General features: G+C 42.7%; 1 protein-coding gene across 3 annotated transcripts; it reads left to right on the top strand.

The window, feature by feature from the left end:
* The first annotated feature begins 12782 nt into the window (after window positions 1–12782).
* On the top strand, window positions 12783–25743 carry LOC114460641 (zinc finger protein OZF-like). Of its 3 annotated transcripts, none has more exons than XM_028442548.1 (3): window positions 12783–13156; window positions 23029–23214; window positions 23848–25743. In XM_028442548.1, the coding sequence occupies exons 1-3, from the start codon at window positions 13055–13057 to the stop codon at window positions 24946–24948; spliced, it is 1389 nt and encodes a 462-aa protein (XP_028298349.1). In that variant the 5' UTR covers window positions 12783–13054; the 3' UTR covers window positions 24949–25743. The 3 variants fall into 3 exon arrangements, with proteins under 3 accessions (XP_028298349.1, XP_028298350.1, XP_028298348.1); XM_028442547.1 differs by having other exon boundaries at window positions 12784–13336; window positions 22879–23214; XM_028442549.1 differs by lacking the exons at window positions 23029–23214; window positions 23848–25743 and adding an exon at window positions 15283–15603 and having other exon boundaries at window positions 12783–13336.
* Window positions 25744–26335: the final 592 nt, after the last annotated feature.

Here is a 26335-nt window from a genome sequence, read left to right as displayed (position 1 = left end):
ATGGGCCAATCGGGCAGGTGCGGAGGGCTGATCCCTGACCAGACTATAGTGGAAACAGAGGATAAAATACCCACACACACACAACAATAATATTAAAAACGGAGCCAATGTGGATTAAAACCACCAAAAGACAGTTGCATTAAACACCAGCCAATCTCATAATGCTAATATAAATGAATCCTGGAGATGAAGAGATCCAACTCCGGCCGTACGACACAGCGCAGCAAAACAGCAGGTCTGAGGGGGAGTGGCAGCCGGTTTTAAGGGGCTGCACACAGCGGCTTTGAGCCTAAAACAAAACATTTAAACTTCAAGCACCAAGTCTAGCCATGATGTTATTTATGAGTTCCACACTTACAGACGGTAAGCTGGAGTGGGAGGAGTCGGGAGCCGCGATAATAGCGGCTCACGCTGCACAGAGAGCTAGACAAAAATAAAGCCCATGTTGGTGCTAAACTTATAACACGGAGCAGCCACAGGAGAACGAGCAAGCCTACCTCGGAGACGGTGGTAGATTCGTGCCGAGCCAGACAGAAGCAGCGTGTCCGCCAGAACATCCACTTTCCAATGCGCTCAATGCTGCAGACACACCACATGAACTGAGTGTCCGTGCGTGCCAGTGATCGGAAGAGGAAGCAGAACAAACCATGCTCACCTCTGGAGCGGTGTCAAACTCCCAATAGATGCCGGAGAAACTTGCTTAAAGCAGATCACTGCAGCCTTACGTCGCCAAGCCACTCCGCTACATCTACCAAGCATGAAGTCATCAGCAGAGGTGTGTGCAGAGTCATAAGTACGCAGCGCTGTCAGGGGCACCGCCCACTAATCAGCGCGCCAGCTGTGGAGGCAGCACACTCCATCCTGCTACATTCTACCCCCCGCTTTTGAATCGTCGGCCCGACGATTGGCTACGCATAAAATAATGGTGGTTTTGGAACTACGACCACGGCCTAAAGAGAGCTAACTGAGCATTAGACACCGGTGGCTGAGTGTCACGGATTCTGTGGTCTGCATGCCCTATACCCTGGGGCAGATGGTGCACATTAGGGTGTCGACCAGCGGTGGACCGGCAAGTCCGACGTAAGGTCTGGGGACTGGGTCCAGGTTGATTGCCTGGTGCAGGAGGCGCAGCCACCTGGGCCCGGCCTCTCATTGAGGGATAGGTTTCAGATGAGGCTCTCATCAACGGTTCCGAAGGGGGGAAAGAGCTGGCTGGCGCTAAGTTAGGTACCGGCGAGGTTTCTGGCATAAGGACCCATAGATCCTCTTCGCTGGAGTATCCCTCGGGCTCGAGTAGAGTAGGTGTCGATGGCGCCCGACGGGGGTTGACAGGTAGCTCGGGGCCAACCAGGGGTTTCATCATGTCTCGGTGGATGTGGCGGACCTTCTGGAGGTCATCCACTGGGGCGACTAAATAGACTGAACCCCCGGTGGGTGCCCTCAAGACCTTGTAGACCACCGGGTTCCAGGTATCCCGGATCTTATGTCGGCCTTTAGCGCTATGGTCCCTAAGGTAGAGTAGTTGGCCCACCTTCAGAGGGGCCTCATGAACACGCTGGTCATGTAGCTCTTTTCGGTGTCCAGCAGCAGCAGCTGACAAGCGTTCGCGAGCACCCTCAAAGGCAAACCGTAGAGTATCACGGTGTTCTGTTACCCAGTCTTGGACTGCTCCAGGAACAGGATCGTGAACCCGTCCCAGGAGAAAGTCAACCGGGAGGCGCGGCTCCCTTCCAAACATCAAGAAGAAAGGGGACTCTTCCGTGCCTTGATGGGGTGTGGAGTTGTAACAAAACAGGACTTGATGGAGACAGGAAGCCCAGTCATGTTTCCTAGAAACAGGTAGTGTGCGTAAGAGGTTGTGGAGGGTTCTGTTAAACCTCTCACACTGCCCATTGCCTGCTGGATGGTACGGGGTGGTGCGAGATTTTAACACGTCATACAACTTGCAAAGGTTTTGGACTAGGGAGCTTTCAAAACTCCTGCCCTGGTCTGAATGAATGCGGCTCGGAACCCCCAACCTATAGAACCACTCTTGAAGTAGTACCTGAGCCACCGTAGAAGCTCGCTGGTCCCGTGTGGGGACAGCCACGGTATATTTGCTAAAAACGTCGGTCATTACAAGGACGTTTTCTAAACCGTTTCGGGAGGGTTCCAAGACTGTGAAGTCTATGGCCACAATCTCATTGGGCCGGGATGCAGTTAAATGACCCATAAAGCTATGGGGCGCATGTGTAGTGTCTTTTGCCACTTGGCATCGTTCGCACCCCTGGACCCACTGCTTTATGTCGGACGTCATACCTGGCCAGTAACAGCGCTCCCGGACCAGTTCAGAGGTCCTTTCAATGCCTTGGTGGCCATGTTCGTGATGCAGCTGCCTCGAAGCTTTCCTCGCACTGAGGGGTCCAGCTGACAGCCAGGTCCTTTTCTGAGCCCTTTCTGTGCTTTTTACCCCCGAGTTCTGCCACTAGCTTGTGTAGGGGGCCAGCCAGATTGGCAAAACCCGCTACAAAACGGCGATAGTAGCTAGCAAAGCCCAGGAACGACTGTAGCTCGGACACGTTCGAGGGACGCTGCCACTTTGCAACAGCCTCGATTTTGTCTGAGTCAGTTGAGACTCCCTGGCTGGAGATGGTATGACCCAGGTATTTTACCTCCTCTCGGAAGAAAGAACACTTCTCCAGCTTTGCCTTCAGCCCCTCTTTCTGCAGACGACCTAGCACGACCTCCAGCCTCTGCAGGTGCTGGGAGATGGAGGATGAAAACACAACAATGTCGTCTAGATACAGAAGGAGGGACTGGCACTGTTGGTCCCCGAACATCCTCTGCATTAAACGTTGAAAGGTTCCTGGAGCATTGCACAACCCAAATGGCATTCTGTTCCATTCGAACAGGCCGAAGGGGGTGCAAAAAGCCGTCTTTGGTTTGTCCTGCTCAGTAACGGGAACCTGGTTGTACCCACTGGTCAGATCTAGGGTGGAGAACCAGCGGGCACCGGAGAGTGCGTCTAGACTCTCCTCAATGCGAGGAAGCGGGAATGCATCCCTTCTAGTCTTCTGGTTAAGAAGGCGGTAGTCCACGCACAACCGTAGAGTCCCATCCTTCTTGCGAACCAGGACAATGGGAGAGGCATATGGACTGCTGCTTTCCCTAATTACCTGGGACTCCAGGAGTTGGTTTATATGGGCCTTGACGGCCTCATACTCAGATGGAGGGATGCGTCGATACCGCTGTCGGAGAGGTACGTCATCCAGCAGAGGGATGTCATGCGAGATGAGGTGGGTACAGCCCAAGTCTCCCTCGTGGGCCGAGAAGACAGAGCTGTATTTCCGCAATAATGCCCTCACCTCAGACCGTTCTCCCTCGCCCACCGTGGACAGGTCTATCCAGTACCGGATCTAACACCGTTTGGGAGGACACCGTGGCCATGGTCGCCTGTACTTCCGTGACCCCAGCAGGGAGACTGACCACCTGGGCCCTACTTAAAGTGCCAAAGCTCGTACGTGGGTAGAGGAGCACCTCTGTAGTTCCCACGTTGACCACGGGAATGTAGGCTGTACCCCGTATAACCTGAATTAGGCTCGGGGATGCTAAAAGCCCTGCTGGAAGGCCGGACTCAGTTGGTTCGAAGAGTGCATTCTGGCCAGCAAATTGCTCAGGGCAAGTACTTGCTACCAGTTTCATGAACCCACCAGGTATGCGCACAGCTTTCTTCCCATGAACCCGGATGGTACCATGGAAGTCTGATGGAGCCTGGCCATCAACCCTGTGACATTGCTGGAGGGCTTCGCGAACTGGGCCTGGGGCCTCCGCCAGCAAATGAGACTCGAAGAGGGCAGGACCACACCCTCCAAACAGTTCCCTATAGCAGCGACGGATTATATTCATCCCTAAAATTCCTGGAGCAGAAGAAACAGGGGCTGGAGGGTCCCTAACCACCAAGATCCCGCAGCTGGGGATGACTTGGCCACACAACTCTACCTCTAACTCCAGGTAGCCAATGTATGGTATTGCGAGCCCATTGGCTGCTCGCAGCTGTAGCCAGTGACAGGACTGAAGGCGTTCCTGTCCCCAAGGTGCAAATTTTTCTAGAAAGAACTGCTCAGTCATGGTGGACACCATGGACCCAGTGTCCACCAAGCAGGAGACAGACACCCCACCAATCAGGACATCAATGGTGGGACATGACAACATCAGACCTATTTTCGGCACTCCCTGTGAGCCCGCGGACTCCCTATCTGAACTTTGGCTCGGCAGCTCAGTGGGCTTCAGTTTCCCGGCTGGTGGGAAGCCTGGGAGGGAAAATCAGAGGGCGGAGTGACCCCAGCCTGAGGAAAAGCCCGCTCTCCATCACAATCACGTGCAAAGTGGCCTGGCCGTTGGCATCGCCGACAAATTAAAGGTCTGCGGTGCTCAGCCCGACCTTGGGAAGGCGGGGCCTGCAGGGAGGCCACAGTCTGGGTGAGTAAGTCCAGTTACTTTTGTTGGCTCTTTATGAGAGCCATCAATTCACCCAGGCCGGGAATACTTTGGGGAGGGCCAGAAATTGTCTGGGGGCTACTCTGTATGCCGCATTGCAGGCCATAAACTGAGGGGAGAGAGTAACTACGGTCCCTCGGACCAGCTGGAAATCCCTCCCTCTCCCACCTGATTGCCTCTGCGCGCACCTCCAACATAGTCGCCGTCGGGTGGCCCCGAACAAACTGTTTTAACACCCTACGGAGGGTACTGGGTACTATGCCTGTTCTGCCATTAAATGTGGGACATCTACGATCCCTGGGTATGACCACCAGCCGTTCTGTTACAGTCGTGCTGGTGCCTGCAGTCGGGGCATAAGGAGCTGACGTAGGAGAAGCCACGCCTGCCCTGCTAGGGTCAACCCGGGGAACCAACGCCTCCTGAAGCAGCCGCTCATTATCTGCCTTCAGCTGCAGTACCAGCTCTCTGAGTTGCTGCATTTCCTCCGCCATACTGGCTGACTGAGGGCCAAAAAGAGAGAAGGAAAAAAAAAATTTGGCCGACGTTTGGGGTCAAGATTTGGGTCCCTCTAACCAGAACTGCTGTTTTGCTGGAAAAATATAAAAAAATCACAAGTGGTTAAAAACTACTAAAATAACACGGAGGGAATCACGCCTCGGCCCCAAAACGAAATGTGCAAGTCCTGTCGACAACGCCAAGATGTGGCAGAATGGAAAGTTGTGACAACGCCACCAGGGGAATTTCGCCCCTGGAGATAGCTAAAACCAACTAAGGTTAAGGTCCCACAGGTCGGCTTACAAATCAGGGCTGGAGGCGTGATTTCTCGTACAACAAAATGCCTTTTATTATAGCCAAATGAAACAAAAAGACAATCAATATTTAAACCAAACTAAAGGTGTCGCTATTGCTGGGGAATAACCAGAGGCAGAGGTGGCGGTACAGGGAGCAGGGAGGTGGACTTACCGCGGCAGCCAGGGGGGGAACAAGGGCACAACCTAAAACACCACGTGAAACACCAAACCAAGGACACCACACGAGGTTGGAAACACCACCACCAGGGGATCTGGCTGCCACGCACCAGAGGCCCGCAGCTCCTGGCAGACCAAAGAAAAAAACAATTAATACACCCAGCAATAGGACGTCAAAATTAACATGAGAAAGAAATAAAAATACAGAAACCAATGTATATCAGAAAATAATGACAACTCAAGAAAGCAATAACTCTATTGGCAGGACAGACGAAACACTAAAATATAAACATACAATGCAGACACAGACAATGACAAAATAACACTTAGCCTGTTGCCCCCTGGAGGGATGGGCCAATCGGGCAGGTGCGGAGGGCTGATCCCTGACCAGACTATAGTGGAAACAGAGGATAAAATACCCACACACACACAACAATAATATTAAAAACGGAGCCAATGTGGATTAAAACCACCAAAAGACAGTTGCATTAAACACCAGCCAATCTCATAATGCTAATATAAATGAATCCTGGAGATGAAGAGATCCAACTCCGGCCGTACGACACAGCGCAGCAAAACAGCAGGTCTGAGGGGGAGTGGCAGCCGGTTTTAGGGGGCTGCACACAGCGGATTTGAGCCTAAAACAAAACATTTAAACTTCAAGCACCAAGTCTAGCCATGATGTTATTTATGAGTTCCACACTTACAGACGGTAAGCTGGAGTGGGAGGAGTCGGGAGCCGCGATAATAGCGGCTCACGCTGCACAGAGAGCTAGACAAAAATAAAGCCCATGTTGGTGCTAAACTTATAACACGGAGCAGCCACAGGAGAACGAGCAAGCCTACCTCGGAGACGGTGGTAGATTCGTGCCGAGCCAGACAGAAGCAGCGTGTCCGCCAGAACATCCACTTTCCAATGCGCTCCATGCTGCAGACACACCACATGAACTGAGTGTCCGTGCGTGCCAGTGATCGGAAGAGGAAGCAGAACAAACCATGCTCACCTCTGGAGCGGTGTCAAACTCCCAATAGATGCCGGAGAAACTTGCTTAAAGCAGATCACTGCAGCCTTACGTCGCCAAGCCACTCCGCTACATCTACCAAGCATGAAGTCATCAGCAGAGGTGTGTGCAGAGCCATAAGTACGCAGCGCTGTCAGGGGCACCGCCCACTAATCAGCGCGCCAGCTGTGGAGGCAGCACACTCCATGCTGCTACATATATATATATATATATATATATATATTTTTTTTTTTCCCGGGCATATTGACACTAACCACAAGCTGAATCCATAGGGATTTGTATTTCATGAAGGAATTGATGGCTATAGTCGCTGTATTACCGATGCTGCACCAACAACAGAGCATCAACTACCTTTCAGCTCTTCCAGGGTGCTGTTGCTATTTTTGGACTCCCACAACATGTTAGGAGTGATGCTGGTATGGAGAATATTGATGTTGCAAGGTTTATGATTGAGAATCGTGGGTCAAATAGAGGAAGTTTTATTGTTGGATGCAGTGTTCATAACCAAAGGATTGAAAGATTGTGGGGGGAAGTAAGCAGGGTGGTGTCTGCTTTTTTCAAAGACCTTTTCCTCTTCATGGAAAATGTGGCCATTTTAGATAGCTCTGACCCAGTTCACATAAGGGCACTTTGTCATGTGTACTTACCAAGAATAAATATATCTGTGGATGAATTTGTGGGGCAATGGAACCACCACGGCTTAAGAACAATGTAAAGAGACGACTTATTCATGTGCATCTGCCACAACAACCACCTTATGATCCCCACCACTATGATGCAGACTTCGGTCACATTAATCCACTGGCTGATGATGGAAATCATGGGATTATGGCAGCATGTGACCTGCTTCAAATGAGTTCATGGTAACACTTAGTACGGGTGCAAATTTGTTGGCAATTAATGCACATTTATTGCTTTATATGTGACTTCTGTTTATTTTATGTAGTAAAATGTTGTATTATACTCCTGTTTCTCTACATCAGCTAATGATGAAATCATGTTAAGCTATAAAGTTAGGAACCTTCTTTCACTTTTACTTTATTGATATTATAGATATTTTGTTTTTTTAACCAAAGGTTTGCTCAGCTTTTCTGCATTAATTTAAAAGATTAGATTTCTAAATGACTTTCCACCATTTATTTTACATCATGTAAAACATTGATTGACAACTGTAAATGTTAACTTCGATTAATAATTAATTCATTGGTCATTACTTAACTTTATAACTATTTTTCCACTTACTAAACATTTTTTCTGAATATTTTCCTAGTATTTCTATTATCTTATTTATGAAAGGGGTAAAAATGTGTTTATTTTAACACTTAATATTCATACAAACAAATGAAGTTGCATGTCTATTTGCTGTGGTTCGTACCATTTGTTGTATACTGTAAAGTATTACTGAAAGAAAGTAGGCTGTCACCAAATAAATGCATGGTTTCTTAATATAATTTTATGCTGAGCAACAAGAGAATATGTTAAGTAAGTAAGTAAGTAGTTTATTTATAAAGCGCTTTTTGCAGATAAAATCACAAAGTGCTGTACAGAGTTGTGGTAAAAGTACAAGTGCAACACAATAGAATAATAAAATAAAAGTGCATAAACATCATAAGAACAGCAACATTAAAGGATAAATAAAAATTAAAATCCAGTTAACTAAAAGCTTTACTGTAAAGTGTAGTCTTCAGCAGTTTTTTAAAAGTGTCCACACAGTTGAGCTCCCTGAGAGACTGGTGCAGGTTATTCCAGAGTCTGGGAGCTACAGCCTGGAACGCCAGGTCTCCTCTGGTTTTAAATTTAGTTTTTGGGGTCTTTAGGAGACCCTGACCTGAAGACCGAAGGCATCGCCCTGATGAGTAGGGGCACAACAAGTCTGAGATATATTTAGGGGCCTGACCATTTAATGCTCAGAACGTGAGAACTAATATTTTATATTCTATGCTAAACTTAACTAGAAGCCAGTGCAGAGTAGCAAGAATGGGGGTGATGTGGGATGTTCTAGAAGCACCAGTTAAAAGTCTGGCAGCAGCGTTCTGAACGATCTGGAGTCTGTTTAGGGTCGACTTACTAAAACAAGTAAAAAAAAGAATTACAGTAGTCAATACGAGATGATATAAATGCGTGTATGACCAGTTCCAGATCTGATTTTGATAAAAGATGCCTCACTTTAGAGATATTTCTCAGGTGGTAAAAACAGTTTTTAGTCAATTGAAATATTAGATCACTGAGATCCAAATCTCTACTAGTAAATGACCTTATCTCAGAAAATAACTTTGATTTATTCTGTTTAACTGAAACATGGCTGTATCAAGATGAATATGTTAGTTTAAATGAAGCCACTCCTCCCAGTCATTTAAATACTCATATGCCACGAGACATAGGCCGTGGAGGTGGTGTAGCAGCTATTTATCATTCCTCTCTCCTAATCTATCCTAAACCAAAGGCCAATTACACTTCCTTTGAAAGCCTGGTTCTAAATGTATCTCATACCGAATCAAAAACCTGCCAGCCAGTCTTATTTGCGATAATTTACCGTCCTCCAGGCCCTTATTCTGAATTTCTATCAGAATTCTCTGAGTTTATATCAAACTTAGTCCTCAGTTCTGATAAAATACTGATAGTAGGAGATTTTAATATCCATGTTGACAAAGATAGTGATAGCCTGAGCTCAGCCTTTATGTCCCTAATAGACTCAGTTGGCTTTTTTCAAACTATTAATGAAGCTACTCATCGTTTATATCATACTCTTGATCTTGTTCTAACATATGGCCTTGATATTAATGAACTAAAAGTCTACCCTGAAAATCCTCTGCTATCAGATCACTTTTTAATATCTTTTAACATTATCCTAGAGTATCTCGCACTGTGCAATAAAATAGTTACGAGTAGAAATCTGTCCAATAGTGCTGTGGCTAAATTTAAAGAGGCCATTCCTGCTGCCTTAAACTCAGTGCACCATCCAATAAATAACTATGACATTAATTATAACCCCTCTCAACTGGATCTGCTTGTCGATAGCTCTGCTAGTCTACTAAAATCCACCTTGGACTCAATTGCCCCATTGAGGGAAAAAACTATTAAACGTCAGAGGAAAGCTCCGTGGTTTAGCTCTGAAACTCACACACTCAAACAAACAACCCGTAAATTAGAGAGAATGTGGCGCTCCAATAAAACAGAAGAGTCACGAATACTCTGGCAAGAAAGCCATAGTAAATACATGACAGCCTTACGACATAGTCGATCTACAAACTATTCCTCACTAATTGAAGAAAATAAAAATAATCCGAGGTACCTTTTCAGCACTGTAGCCAGGCTAACACAAAGTCAGAGCTCTATTGAGCCCATGATTCCTCTTGCCCTCAGCTGTGAGGACTTTATGACATTTTTTAACGATAAAATTCATAAGATTAGAGATAAAATTAGCCACTCCCTGCCTTCACCTGGGCCTGCTGTACCATTAAATGTAAATAGGACTAACCTAAACTGTTTCACACATATAGGACTTCAGGAACTTAACTCTATTATTTCATCCTACAAACCATCGACCTGCCTTTCAGATCCGATCCCAACTAAGCTGTTTAAAGAAGTTGTTCCCCTGGTCTGCCCATCTTTGTTGGAGACAATAAATATATCCCTATCAATAGGCTACGTGCCACAGTCCTTTAAAGTAGCTGTAATCAAACCCCTTCTCAAAAAACCTACTCTTGATTCCAGCACTTTAGCAAACTACAGGCCTATATCTAATCTTCCTTTTATTTCAAAGATTCTTGAGAAAGTTGTGGCGGCTCAGCTCTGTGAATTTCTTCAAAACAACAGCCTGTTTGAGGACTTCCAGTCAGGTTTTAGAGCTCAACACAGCACAGAGACTGCTTTAGTTAAAGTAACTAATGATCTACTCTGGGCTTCAGATGAAGGACGACTCTCAGTGCTGGTTTTATTAGATCTTAGTGCAGCTTTTGACACTATAGATCACTATATTCTACTAGAGAGATTAGAGGAATTACTTGGAATCACAGGGACTGCCCTAAACTGGTTTAAGTCCTACCTATCTGATAGGTACCAGTTTGTACACGTGAATAATAGGTCTTCTGTGTACACTAAAGTAAGCTACGGGGTTCCTCAGGGCTCTTCTGTATCTATATGATCCCCCTTGGTAATGTTATGAGAAAATACTCTGTTAACTTTCACTGCTATGCTGATGATACCCAACTGTACGTATCAATGAAGCCAGGTGAGACAAATTAGCTATCTAAACTTGAGGCCTGTCTAAAGGACATTAGGGCCTGGATGGACCAAAATTTTCTTCTTCTCAACTCAGACAAGACTGAGATCATTGTACTGGGCCCACGACACCTTAGAGAAACCTATGCTAGCCTAACTGCCCTAGATGGCATTACTCTGGCACGAAGCACAACTGTTAGAAACCTTGGGGTTCTATTTGATCAGGATTTATCCTTCAACTCTCACATAAAACAAACTTCAAGAACTGCCTTCTTTCATCTCCGTAACATTGCTAAAATCAGATCTATCCTGTCTCAGGGCGACGCCGAAAAGCTAGTCCATGCTTTTGTTACCTCTAGACTGGATTATTGTAATTCTCTTTTAGCAGGCTGCCCGAGCAAGTCGCTTAAGACACTTCAGCTGGTTCAAAATGCTGCAGCACGTGTACTGACTAAAACTAGGAGAAGAGATCACATTACTCCTGTATTAGCCTCTCTGCATTGGCTTCCTATAAAATATAGAATAGAATTCAAGATTCTTCTTCTCACTTATAAAGCCCTAAATGGACAGGCACCAGTCTATCTCAAGGAGCTTGTAGTGCCATACAATCCCCCCAGAACACTACGCTCTCAAAATGCTGGACGACTCGTTGTTCCACTTGTCTCTAGAAGTAGTATAGGAGGAAGAGCTTTCAGTTATCAGGCCCCACTTCTCTGGAACCATCTACCAACCACAGTTCGGGGAGCAGACACCCTCTCTACCTTTAAGGTTAGGCTCAAAACATTCCTCTTTGGTAAAGCTTTTAGTTAGGAACCAGCTCATAGCTCATAGTTAAGATGCAATAGGCATAGACTGCCAGTGGGGGGGGGTCTGGCACGCTCGGTTGGAGAGAGGTTGGAGAGGGCGTTAAGAGAAAGGTCATTTAGGTTAGAGAGGGACCGGAGAGGGTCCCATTCCTCTCTCTAACACTCCCTCTATGTCTGCTTCTTCCCTTGTGTGTTTGCTCCTGTACTCCTTCTGGCTTTTGTCTTGCAGGTCCGTGGGATCCTCAGTGTGGAGTTACAGAGTCTCAGCGGCTCTGTCTCCACTCGACAGTGTGCTTTCATAATTCAAAAATAACATAAATGAGTGTTATTGTATTGGAAGTTAAATGACTAGGTCTCACTGGACAGAAGATTTTTATTTGCTATGCACTTCTTTAATAAGAAATCATTGGAGATAATACTGTACAGAATGTTAAGTGTTTTTTTTTAAATTATTGTATGTTATGAGATAATTACTTTGGAGGAAAATAAAACTTTTTGGGATTTTCAAAAGATCGTTTTTTTTTTAAAGTTTGTCAAGGGCAAATGTGACACAGTCACGTTCAGACAAGCACGACCTAGAAGCAGACATGAGCATCAAACAGATTTATTCCTGCTGGCTCTCCAGAACAGTACATTTGTGCATAGCGCAGCGTCAAACTCCGAATCATGGGCAAACCTAAATAGAAAGCCGTTCAGGAAATTATATAAATATATGAGACTTAATATATATATATATATATATATACGAAAGACTTTATATATATATATATATGAAAGACTTAATATATATATATACGAAAGACTTAATATATATATATATGAATGACTTAATATATATATATGAAAGTGTATTTATATATATATATATATATATATACAAAAAACCTGAACGCCATCTTTGTAGTCATTTATATCGTTGGAGACAGAAGAGTAAAGACAGGCAGACACTGTGTGATTTTCAATCGTTGTATCAGCTACAGCTCAAACTCATGTTCTCACACTTCTTCTGTGTCCAATGACTCTGAGTAAATGGGCAAAAGTTGTAGACAGAGGCTGTTAAAGAACTTTCTAGAGAAGTGCTGCACCTCGTTTCGTCGTTTTTTTATCAAACGCAGCAGAATAAAAGTCTGTCTGTCGGTCGTTCTGTGTGGTGTTTTTCATATATATAAAGTCTTTCATATATATATATATATATATATATATATATATATATATATATATATATATATATAGCCACAGTGACAGGAGGTGTCGCCACCTTGTTTTCTTAACGCATTTGGCAGCGGTGAGCTGTGAAGAAGCGATGGTGTACCCGTGATGAACAGAAACACCCATTTTTGGACGCAGACGGACAATATTGGAGTTTTTGGGGGCATTCCGTTGATATTCAACATCTTTCATGCGGGGAATCGTCGGCTGTATCTGGCAACCAGTGTGGCACAGCAACAAAGCAGTGAAATGGCGGAAGGACAGAGATAGAGGTGATGGTAGAGTGTCCCTCTAAAGGTGATAAAGATTGTATAGTGAGCACAGCTAGAAACACCGTGGGAAAGAAAACACAATGGATGCCAATTTATCAACGAGCTGGATGATGACTGCCGTCAAAAAGGAAGAAGAAGAAGAAGAAGAAGAAGAAGTGCTGTGGAGGGAAGTGAAGCTGAGTGAGACGGACAGTGAGGATGAAGATGAAGATGAAGATGAAGGCTGCAGGAGGAAAGCTGTGCCGGAGGAGCTTCGTTATCACGACCATCTGTGGGACAGAAAAAACTTAGAGAAAATCCCCAAAGAAGAAACGGAAGAGTTTCCGTCCAACACAGCAGACCAAGGCCCTGTGAAGGAAGAGGTAAGACCACTCCACGTGCCCCTCACAACTAGTACAACTACCAGTATGTACTGTTAGTATCATTCATTCACTGATCCGGTGTCATCTACTGAGAATGTATATGCACATATATATGCACATGCGCACTACCGAAAAATTAAATTTCGCTAAAAATAAAAGTAATTAATTTTGTTTTCAAAGAGAACGGACACGTGTTTTATTTGTTTATTGGATTATGTTAGGGTTAGGATTATAATCTCAGTACGGAGGTAAAGTCAGACTGTGACAACAGGTTTCACTCACTCACTCACTCACTCACTCACTCACATTATGGTCACATTTTGTAAACATGAATATGCTGATCAGTGCTGTTTTACTTAATCATAATTAGGAAATACTTTGTTAAACAACGAGGGGTTTAATAAAGTATAATATAAGTATAGTTTAAACGGCAAAGAGCGGTGTATTAAACACACACACACACACACACACACACACACTAATAATGAAAATATACACACGCAGAAAAAAGGAGCAAGACTACACAAAAAAGTGTGCAAATGAAATGACCTGTCCATATTGAGAACTTTCTTCAAATTTGAAAATGTAAATTATGTAATAGCTTAATAAAAATAATCATATAATAATAATAATCAAAATAATAATAATAGTAATAATAATAATATTACATTTTATTTAAAAGCGCTTTTCGAGACACTATCAAAGACACTTTACAGCATAAAAACAACAAGAGCATTGGTAGAAGAAAATATGACATAGAGAAAAAAAATGAGTGGGTGGTTTAAACATTAAAAGCTGAGTGAAACAGGTGAGTTTTGAGAAGTGATTTGAAGGATGGGAAGGTCGGTGCAGTTGTGGATGTGGCTTGGTAGGGAATTCCATAGGGTTGGTCCTGGGGACAGTGAGGAGGTTTTCATCTGAGGAGGGGAGGCTGTGGGAGGGAGTGTAGGGGTGGAGCAGATCTGTGAGGTAGGAGGGGCCTGATTATTAAGAGCTTAATGCTGCGTTCACACCAAACGCGGTTTCTGCGGGACCGTTCGCGTCTGTCGCGCAAAACCTTCCGCAGGATTCGCGGGATCAAAAAATGTTTCCCTATTCGCTTCATATTCGCATCTGAAGCGAAGCTCCGCCCACCAGACTCCCAAACGGCGACAACCAGGCTCTGTTTGTTTCCACCATCAACTATGGAGGACCTCCGTCAATTCACTGCTCCTAACCTCGGAAGGGGAAGAAACGTCGGCTTTCCTGGCTTCACCAGGTTAACCAGCGCCACATCCAACTCGGTGAGCTTCACTGCCTGCTTCAGAAGCTACACCTGGATGATGACTGCTTCCAGCGGTACCTGTGGATGACCAGCGCCCGATTCGACGACCTGCTGGGTCGGACTGGCCCACGGATGTCCCGGCAGGATACCAACTACCGGAGCTCCATCTCTGCAGCCGAACAACTGTCTGTCTGTCTCCGGTAAGTTTCATAAGCAACCGAAGATGCCATGATTCATCAGACACATCTCTCAAATACACAATAAAGATAGATACTATATTAATCCCAAGGGAATTTAAAAGCAGAATTATTAAAATTATTGTTTTCTGGAGATACCTATTCTGGGAGAAAAGGCCTGCTTTATTATTGTTTTTATCATAAATATATTACAACTAAAATAAAAGTTAATCATTATATTAAATTATTTACTATTGTTATTTTTTGTCCTCTGGAGATCTATTCTGGAAGATGAGGCTTGTTTCATTAATATTTATTGTTTTTAACTCTTATTAATAAATCATTATTTATTTACTACTGTTAATTATTGTCATCTGGCAACACATTCTGGGAGATAAGGCCTGTTCTCTCTAATCTCTCCACCTTTTATGCACACGTAGACACACCCACATTATATATATCTAATTATCAATGATCTGAGCTTTTCTATGTTGTTCACTGTGCAGGTATCTGGCCACAGGTGACTCCTTCAGGACCACAGCTAACAGCTATGGACGAGAGGTCTTCACATCATACTTGTCTGCAGGAGCCGTTCCATGGCTAGACATATTGCACCAGCACACCCAAAACGACTATTTTAAGAGCCAAATGTGTTTTTAATCAACAATTCTGAAAGAACATCATGTACATTAACATAATACCTCAATTTTAAACAAACTATTTACTTCAATATTATAATACTTACATAATAAAGAAACTAGTATAAACAACTATTCACAATGTGGTTCTTGCCATGCAAAGAGTGCCGCCCATCCAGTCCAATCCAAAACCTAATTAAAATTTTCCAAATTTAGTGTTACCGGATGATAATAAAGAAGTTTAAAACTTTGAAATTTAACGTTCCCTAAATTCTGGTGGCACTTTTTGCAGGATAGGAAGCAGGTCTCTGAAAAACATCTCATCCTCAGTCAGAGCTGGTGGTGAGGAGGTGGTCTCCTGAAGGTCTGTAGGATAAGCTGCTCCACCTCTCTTGGAGAGCCTTGGCTGGGCCTCTTCTTTGCTCTTTTTCCTTAAAAATAAACAAACATTATATATATATATATAAAATAGCTTATCAAGTCACTGTTACTTAAATAAGATCATAGATATATTTTAATTAAACATTAAATGAGGTAATGATCAACATTGTCATCACTGATATACCAAGCATTTATAGATACATTTTATTTATAACAGAATGCAAAACAACTTCTGTCATGTTCATATCAGATGGTTTGGCTGCACTTGTTTCTGCAGGAGATGCTGCTGTAGCACCATCACCATCATCATCATCTTCTCCTGCTCCCTGAGCACTATCTGTTCCCCCTCCCTGTCCTTCTCCATCACTCATCTGATTGTTTACCTCTGAGTGACAGCAAACACAATATATGAAACACATTACTATAGATTTGAAATCATTATACTAGATTTAGATCCCCCCACTAGAAGAAGCCCTGTGATGCATAAAGGCCTGAATATTAACCTGGTATATATTTCTATATGTCTGCACTGATAAACAAACCTCCAGTCTCTGATGGTTGACCATACTCTGCAGTCCTGTCTTCCTCAACCCTCTACCCCATGTTGCTGCTTGTCTCTCGCGGTGAAACAAAGGGGTCGACGAAGGACATGACCACAGGGTATTTCCACAGTTTGGATGTTCCTGCAGCTGACCCACTACGGTTCTCCTGACTTTTTTTTCCTCTCATAACCCATAAGTGAAAATAGCTGGGGTTAGCGGCTAATGCTATCATTAGCTAATGCTATCCTCACTCACTGCTGACTTTCAAAGATGAAAACTACAGAGAGAACATTTACCTGCTGCTCCACCTCCTCGCTGATTCTCCTCCACACCAAATCCTTCCTGGTCCCGGTTAAAATAACAGGCCGTGTCATACAGCTCCCTGTGGTCACACACCGCTACGATTAGCTTCTCCTCAATGGTTGAACGGGTGAAAATACTGGTTTCCGTGTTGCCTGCCTGATGTCATTGCCAACAAGGACTCTGATTGGCTTTCGCGCCTGCGCGTCACGCGAAACAGCCGCTGGAGTTCAATATTTTCAACTCAAGCGAACGGCGAATAACGCGAAAATCGGGAGCGCGCTTGCCGCAGCCTTCGCGTTCAACGCGCGAAACAGTCCGCGCCGCCCCACCGGCGAATAATTCGCCTCCCAGCGCGTCTAAACCATTGACTTTGCATGTAATCTGTTCGCTTGTGCCACAGAAACCGCGTTTGGTGTGAACGCAGCATTATAGGTGAGAAGGAGGAGTTTGAATTCGATGCACTGAAGAACGGGGAGCCAGTGGAGGTTTTTAGAGGACAGGGGTGATGTGGTCACTGGAGCGGTTGTGGGTGAGGAGGTGGGCAGCTGGGTTTTGGATATATTGGAGGTTATTTAGGAGTGTGGAGGTTGTACCAAAGAGGATTCTATTGATAAAGGTTTCAATTAGAGTTTTGGAGTTTGGACCTGATTTTTGAATGGTGTACCTTTTTAATGTGAGAATTCATATTGTAATTCCTGTCTGGTCCACATCCCTGGTGTCATATAATAGCTAGTTTATATACAAATACAGTACATGTCTGTGATTAGGGATGTCCGATCATTTTTTTTTTGAGTCTGAGTCCTTTGATTTTGAGAATTGCCCAATACCGAGTCCCGATCCGATACTTATATAATACATTAAAAAGATAAAGAGCAAAAAAACAGATCCAGGATGTCCCTTATTTATTTTATTCACCTTATTTTAACATTCTACACTAAACAGAACACTTCTGTGACGTAGCTTGATCAATCAAGCAATACATTAAAAGAAAATTATCTTTAGACTTCTAGTGCAAGATTAAATTATATTAAATAAAAATTTGTATATAATAACAGGCATGTTAACAAATAAGAAAATAAAACTGCCACAGTGCTGTAAAGTAAGGACAGTAATGTGTGAACTGCACTCTTAATGTTTACTCTCCTCATTTTAGTTTTTCCATTGATTTAAAAAAAGTAAGGTATCGATAAAATACTGGATCGATAAGAGTAGTAGTACACCCATCCCTAATGTTGAAGAGGTAAAGACACAGATTTGTTTGCTTTATTGTTGTAATTTGTACTTTAAAATTTACATTTCATATTTATTTAAAGTTTAAATAAATCTGAAATTGTTTGTTATGAAACAGATGATTTGTTGCTTGTGTTCATTGAAAAATACATGACAAGAGGCCCTTGAAAAAAAAGAATCACATATGAAATCGCAATTGCAATATTGAGGAAAAAAAAATCATAATTATATAAATATTTTCCAAAATTGTTCAGCCCTTGACCAGAATAAGAACTTGCAACCCAGCAAGGCATGAAATTTCATTCGTGCGAGCTGGAGAACTACCCTCCTGACCGAAAGCCCAAACAGGTCTGCTGGGAGCAGAGAAGGACTGGCAGCTAAGGGTGGACCTGGGAAAACATCTTTGATTCCCTGAGAACATCATAGAAACCAGCCTTAGACCACACATCGTCCTGCTCTCAGTCATCCAAGCAGGTAATTTTGTTGGAGCTAACTGTGCCCTGGGAGGAGAGGATGGAAGAAGCCAGTGAGGGGAAGAGAGAGAAATACGCAAAGCTGGTGGAGGAGTGCGGGGTGGCGTGCGAGGTGCTTTCCCGTTGAAGTAGAAGGAAGGGGCTTTGCAGGAAAGTCACTCTGTCAGGCCTACAGCCTCCTGGGCATCACCGGAGCATGCAAAAGAAAAGCCAACAATGCAGCATCCGAGGCTGCAGAGAGAGCCTCAAGATGGCTGTGGATTATGAGGGACAAGCAGTGGGCGACAGCTTCTTGGACACAGGCCGGGAACTGATCTCTCCCGGTCGGGTCGCCTGGGTGAGGGGGTCTGAAGTTGAAAGACCCGAAACCCCCTCCGTGACCCAAGGTACTATCACTGAGGATGTGGCCAAGAAACTGCATCAAAATGTGTATGTAGCAACCAAACAGAAATGTACTATTGAGATATAAACGTAGACATATTTATGATTTTTGTAGTTGGACTAACACATCCGAGAACAATGCTGGAGTTGTGATGGAAGTCATTAAGTATATAGCCATTCAATGTTCAAGAAGAAGATGACATTTGCCTTCCAATCATTATTTTTTCAATTGCGTTTACTATACGGCCCAAACCCAATACGCTGAAGCCCTTTACAAACAGCGTACATGGAGCGGACACGGATAGGATCCGGCTACCCCAACTGCATCTTAAACAGAGTTTTCTGTACAAACATACACCCGAGTTCAGGAACAAGTCCGCATTATTTGTGTGAAAACAGGTCAAGATTGGCCCGGAAGGTTTTCAAAGAGGTGTGTGTGTGGCAGTGATTGCAGGGGGGTCGATGACGCAGAAAGAGCAAAATCCTCCAGTTCTGGTAGTCCTGACCAAGCCCAGCATCAACATCAGGAGACGGGTCCTGACACTGCCCTCGACAGAGGCCCTAGTGGCATTGAAGGATGGGTCAATTGCAGAGGACAAATTTCCCTACAGGGACATTTTACACCTGCAGTGTTTCATACAAAGCCCTGAAGAAGAATCCTAGAAGTCGAAATGCATTGGCGTAATAAAAAGGCTTAACTTTAAAACAGAGTGCCTCGGACCTTTTATCTCATTTTCAACTCTATGCTATGCCCTAAAAGGACCTTGAAGAGGACCTGTTCTAAAACCTACGAGCTGTGATCCAGTTGAGCATTCCCAGCTTCATATTTTGTACGCCTTATACTTGTGTTTTAAAACACATATGGAGTACAGAGTGGCCAAGGAGCCTGCTTTTATCATCTTTCAGGTCAATCACCTGTCGACTTTAAATTTCACACATGTATTTAAGTCTGCATGTGGTGTCACTAATACTAATAGTAGCAGTAGAAGTAGTAGTAGAAGTGCGTTAAAATAGGACATTTGTCCCATATCAAATTCTCTTCATTCTGTAGGGGGCGCTAACGTGCCAATATCCGTTTTTCTACATTGAGCTGGTTTAGGGCCGGGTGTTGAACAACTGATTCACTTTTGATGCTAATCAGAGTTTGTGTGTGCAAATGGGAGCATTTTTTTTTTTTGGCCGAAATTCATGGCTCTACCCTGCAAACATTGTAAAAGTACTCAAATATCCATGGATTACTTTCGGTGTCCCACTTCTCTAGCAATTTTGAACCCTGTCAGTGAAACGCCCTAGGAGAAGTGCGTTAAAATCAGGGATGTAACGATTCACTCAACTCCCGATACAATTCAATTCACGATACTGGGTTCACGATACGATTCGCTCACGATTTATTTTACAAAATGGGACTGTAGACAAATGATGACTGAAAAATATTCCTTTATTTTGTTTTGGGAAAATACTTTACTTTTATTTTTCATTGTCAAAAGATTCCCTTGATGAACTATTCAAAACAATGCAATTTAACTAAAAATAAATCTTGAATGAAATAAATAAAGGAATAATACAAATGAAGAAGAAGCCTATTAATTTCAATCAATCAATCAATCTTTTATTTGTATAGCGCCAAATCATAACCAATGGTATCTCAAGACACTTTACAGTAGAGCAGTCTTAAGGATGGACTCTTCATTTTATGGATACACACATATGCATATATACACATACATATGTATCCCACACCCAACATGAATTCATCATGGCGGCAAGGAAAACCTTCTGTTAAGCAGCAGGAACCTTGTGTGGATCCTAATTTAAATTCTGGTTCTACAGTTAACAATGCAAAACTGCATAATAGTTCTTTTTCTTTTTAAAAGTGCAACTGAAAATGTATTTTGTGCCTTAACAATTGGACTTAAAAAAAAAAAAAAACAGTCTGCACTGTATTTACATCAGATATTTGTTTGGACCAGCAGAGGGCGCTGGTAACCCAGTGGTCGGTTGGCATGCAGAAATTCTAGCAGTGAAGAAGAGATGCTATGCGCTAGCAGACAAAGCTAATAGAAAAACGTGACTTTTACAGATATTCATGTAATATTACAGATATTCTTTCGGTGCTAAAGGGGTAAGGAATCATTTATGAACATGTTTAAGAGTAGAAGGGAGCCAGGAAGAGAGTAGTAGCAGATTCCGCCCGCCGCCAACACTTCTGGACAAGAGAAGGATATATAGCGCCCTCTGCTATTTAAAAAAAGTACTGCGATTCAATTTTCATAGTATTGATGTGAACCGTGATACCTATTAATCGATTTTTAACTGCCTTACGATTAATCGTTACATCCCTATTTAAAATACGAAGTGAGCGAAAATGGCAATTTTGCAATTTTCAAATCAAGATTCTGGACTTCCTGTGTGTTGTTTGGCGTGGTCATAATTTTTTTCTACTTGTCATGGTTTACTTCTGTGTCAATTTTCATGATTCTACGATTAATTAATTTTTTTGGCAATTCCTATCTCGTAATGTATTTTTGGCGTGCTTGGGGTAGCCGGCGCTTCAAATTTTTGTATTTTTAAAACCGAAAATAGCCAGAAATTAGAGAAGAGCGCAATTGAATTTTATTTGAATTTTTGTGACTCTACATAATGGTTCAGTGGGTGAAAAGTAGGTGAGTTGGTTCTGACACCGGAAAAGAAAGAAAGACGAAAGAAAGAATAATATTCCAGCACAATAACTATGTTTCCCCTTTTTTGAGTACCATGAACTATACATTTTCGGAAAGCGTGGGGGCATTTCTGTGACATGGCAAGAGTTCCTGGTCAGTGACAGGCACATGGTGTTCGCATATGACACCATGTAGAGAGCAATAGTGGCCTCTTGCGCTCCACTTTGAGAGCAAGAGGCCCTTCGCCTTCGCCATATTTACAAGTGAGAGAAAAAACACAACCTGATCCCAGCTCTGCGTTTAACTGGCAGGTTTAAGGAATTTCCTTGTGGAACAGATCTGTTGCTTGCACATGCAACACCAGAGAAAGACTGACCACATGCAGCTTCCCACACTGCTTTGAACAGGTAAACCCCTCCCATGGGTGCCGTAGAACTAACTAAAAACAATTATCAATAAATACAAACAATAAATACTCACATCCTCTTTAAAGGATACCTGTATTTTCTAATAAAATAAACAAATGCATTTTTTAAAGCAAATCCTAAAATAAACCCCAAAAACATAAACTCACAATTAATCAAAATAACTCATGATCTCCAACCCCCGCGCTCATGCGCTACATAATCACTGAGTTAACCCCGCCCTGTCTTGCTTTTCAAATGCTCAGACGCGTCATTTCACCGGTAAGGATTTACGTGTGTGAGGATGTAGGGCTGCATGATTATGGCCAAAATGATAATCACGATTATTTGGATCAGTATTTTAATCACAATTATTAAACACAATTATTCTTCCTGTTGGAAAAAAATCTTTATTTTTATTTATATTCTTTTTAACAAACAATATTTGAGAGAGAGAAACCCACACCCACACCAGAGCCAGTACCAGCCGGCATGGCGCCACGATAAAACGCCCTCCACAGGGAGGCTCCCCCGGCGAGGAAGGACTACCCCGCCAGCCACGGACTGATAAGCAGGCGAACCCAAGCACCCCCAGCCAGGCACCGCTACCCCACACCAATGCCGCCATCAGAGCAGAAACCCCCCCACCACCAACGTTGCTGGCGATATCGTCATCAAAAGCAGAAGTGGCCTAAATGAAACATCAAGTCAGAGTTGTGCCTCGATGCATTTTAGTAATCAAATTACTCGAATAACACGAGGAATCGTGTTAGCCTAAAGCCCTAAATGAAATATGAAACTTCAGTCAGCATTAGGGGTGGAAGAAATAATCAATGCATTGTCATTTAGAGATTGTAATCAATCATTTATTCATACATTTCATTTCCCATAATAATTTATTAAAGGTGCTTAACAACGAAGCGTTAAAACGCTCTTGGATTTGTTTGCTCATATAGTCTGCCTCGTTTGGTTGGTGTGAACACGCAAATTAAATCTAGACTCGACAGAAAAGACAGAAGTGTTTGCGCATCCTGAAGTTCTTGCTTTGACCCATAAATGAGATCTTCTTTGGGTTTCTGTTTGTACTAAGGATTGTCAAGTGAGCCATCAGGACAGCTGGAAGCACCGTGGGAAAGAAAGAACAATGGAGGCTAATGCACCAACAAGCTGGATGAAGACTGCCATCAAACTGGAAGAAGAAGAAGAAAAAGAAGAAGAAATGCTGTGGAGGGAAGTGAAGCTGAGTGAGAGGGACAGTGAGGAGGAGGAGGATGAAGGCTGCAGGAGGAAAGCTGATCCGGAGGAGCTTCGTCATCATGACCATCTGTGGGATGTAATGTTTGCTCCAAACGAAGTAAAAAGCCACGAAAAAGTGACCCAGGAGTTTACATTCAACGTTGCAGATCAAGGCTCTGTGAAGGAAGAGGTAAGAACACTCTGTATGTTCCTCACAACTAGTACTGCTAGTTTCGATTTGTTCTTTCGTTCTTTCATTCATATGCCAGTGCTTTATTAACAGAGGTTACTCTGCACAATATCAATATGCATAAAACAAATTTAGAAAAAAACTAATTTAGAATAAAACTTTTTTCACATGGGGTCAGATGGGTTTGGACTCCCCCCCCAATAATAAATAAAATAATCACTTTGAAACTGCATTTTATATTTACTTGGGTTGGCATGGTGAGACTTTAAAATTGGTTTGATGAACAGAAACGCTTAGGTGTGATAAACATGCAAAATAATCAGAAAAAAAGGAAGGGGGGCAAATACTATTTCACGGAACTGTATTTTCTCCACATTGTTTAATAACCACAATTCCTTCATTTGATCAGAGACGAGTGCTACTGTCCATCCTGCACTGAGCTGTGTGATGCTTTGGTCAATGTTCTGCTGCCGTCCACGTTGATGTTCTATTGAAGTTGAGCTCCTACTGAAGCCTAATGCTATGTCTGATCCATCTCTAACAGCCACTGTCTAGGGAACACATTTAGAAACACATCTTTCAAAGGACTTTGTTTAGTTTGTTCTCTGTGTTTAATCTCTAACTATTTTACAGAACTCTGGAAGCCAGAACAAAGCGAGACCTCAATGCTCTGAAGAGGATGAAGCTCAGACAAGACAACGAAACAAATGTAAGAGAAAAACTTCTGCCACAGAGCAAAGAGTTCAACAACATAGTCAACCTGTTAAAGCCAAAGCACATACATGTGACCAGTGTGGAAAGGCCTTAACCACAAAATCAAACCTGGCCAAACATCAACTAATCCATTCTGGATCTAAATTGTTCCCCTGTGACGAGTGTGGAAAGTCTTTTAATCAGAATTCTTACTTAATGAGTCACAAAGTCGTTCATACTAGAGTAAAAAAGTTTAAATGTGATGTGTGTGGAAAAGATTTTGCTCGTAAGAAGAACCTGACAATTCATCAGCTGGTTCACAGTGGAAAGAAACCACACGCGTGTGACCAATGTGGGAAGGCCTTTAGTATGAAGAGCACGTTAATAGGGCATCAACATATCCACAGAGAATCTAAACCGCACACGTGTGAAGATTGTGGGAAGGCCTTTACTCTGAAGAATAATTTACTACGGCATCAACGTATCCACAGAGAATTGAAACCGTACAAATGTGAGGAATGTGGAAAGACTTTTACTCAATCTGGAACCCTCAGAAAACATGTACTCATTCATCGTGGAAGCAAAGCGTACAGATGTGAACAGTGTGGGAAGGGTTTCACACAAAGATCAAACTTAACGCTACACTCAAAGACTCACTCGAGAGCAGAGTTGTTTCACTGTGACCTCTGTGGAAAAATATATAAACAGAAACAAACCCTCACCATTCACCTGAGATCTCACACTGGACATGAAGTGTGTCGCTGTGACCAGTGTGACAAAGTTTTTACAACATATCAACATTTCAAACTTCACCAAATCAGCCACACTACAGAAAGACTTCACAAATGTGACACATGTGGCAAATCTTACAAGTATAAACGTGACCTTAATCGCCACCAAAGAGTTCATGAAAGAAATGTTTTTAGATGTGACCAGTGTGGGAAAACCGTCAGCAGTTCAACTGTTCTCAACTCTCATCTCTGTGTGGATGGAGCCATGGATCAGGAACTATCTTCAGATCAAAGTGACATACAGGTGTAGGTCCTCTGAATTTTCAATTAAAAAATTTCCCAAACTCCGTTCTAGGGTTTAGTCACGTCTGCGACTTGTTACACTTTCCTGCTTCCTGTTTTTTTTCCATAATCTTTTCCTGTGTAGATGACTTTCCTGGCTATTAAACCTTCCAAAGCTGTACCACACAAGCTAAATGGGGTTAATAGAGTCAAATACTGTTATTAATTTTACAGTTTTGACATGCTTCAGAGGATTTATATCAGCAAGATGCTTACGCTGAAATTAGGCAAGACGTCGCTGTAAATTTGATATGTCCGAAGCATGTAATATTGCCATTTCCATTTAAATTTTAGCAAAAATAGTATGCCCACTCCATGATTGTAATGGTTATATTCTGAATGAAAATGTACTGTGATTGCAATTACAATGTACTGATGATTACCAAATGTAGATCAGTGTTAAATTGTGAATAAACTTTCCAACAGATCTTGTGGTTCAAAGCTGCAACTGTGATGATTCTATGACTATATGTAAGATTAGTCAGAGCTTCACTGCTCTGTATTTAGGAGGAGGATATCCCACACTTCTTTGTCTTGCTCCATCTCTCAACTGGTTATTAAAAGTGAGGCCTGGAAATGTTATTCCGAGCTAAACAGTAATTCTGATGACTGATTTCTCATTTCTGAATGGTTGCCTTTTGTATAATGTCCAAAGTTTAATTTTTAATATTTTACTGCTGTCTTTGGGCATGTTGGTCTGTTTATTGTCCCAATGGTTGTTGTTCAGTGCTTTAAGGAAATGTGACGTATTGATTTCATTGTTTTTTGTTAGTTTTGTTATGTTGTCATGGTCAATGATTCCAAGACTGCAAGTCAAGGTATTTCAGTTTAAAACTGTAATTGAATTAGATAAATAAACTGTCTTTAATAGTAATTCATGCTTCATTTCCCTTTATTTTAACATAAGCCTAGCCTATAAGAAAGAACAATTTATATATAATACATCTGATATTGTTTATTAGAACAGATTATATTGATGATGATGATGATGATGTTTGTTGAAAAATAGATGAAAAGATGACCTTGAAAAAATAATCGCAAATTAAATTGTAATTGCAATATTGAGGGAAAAAAAATTGCAATTTGATTTTTTTCCAACATCGTTCAGCCCTAGTGCAAAACTGTGTTTAACAGGAAGTGCATCTGCCAGCTGTCAACAGGATGTGTCTCTGTATTAAGAGAAATGTTTATACTGCACATTGTCAACAATGCAATGGAGCCTGAATGAAAAAGTAAAGAGTAAAGTTTGGGACCATTTTGACCTTATATCAGTAAATGTATTTGTCCTAATTTACTTGTTTCAAAATTTAGTTTCTGCTTGATCGCTCATAATTCAAATCTATTTCAAAGTGACT

This window comes from Gouania willdenowi, unplaced genomic scaffold, assembly GCF_900634775.1.
Source record: "Gouania willdenowi unplaced genomic scaffold, fGouWil2.1 scaffold_55_arrow_ctg1, whole genome shotgun sequence".
Lineage (NCBI taxonomy): Eukaryota > Metazoa > Chordata > Actinopteri > Blenniiformes > Gobiesocidae > Gouania > Gouania willdenowi.
The sequence above is the reverse complement of the archived record's forward strand: the minus strand, read 5'-3'. Positions and strand labels throughout refer to the sequence as shown.

What these genes read in the sequence shown, in the direction of transcription:
- LOC114460641 (XM_028442547.1), top strand. Translation starts at nt 13,055, where the DNA reads ATGGATGCCAATTTATCAACGAGCTGGATGATGACTGCCGTCAAAAAG. An exon ending in AAGGCCCTGTGAAGGAAGAG is followed by an intron (nt 13,337 to 22,878) that starts GTAAGACCACTC and finishes GTTTGTACTAAG; the next exon opens with GATTGTCAAGTGAGCCATCA. An exon ending in AAGGCTCTGTGAAGGAAGAG is followed by an intron (nt 23,215 to 23,847) that starts GTAAGAACACTC and finishes ACTATTTTACAG; the next exon opens with AACTCTGGAAGCCAGAACAA.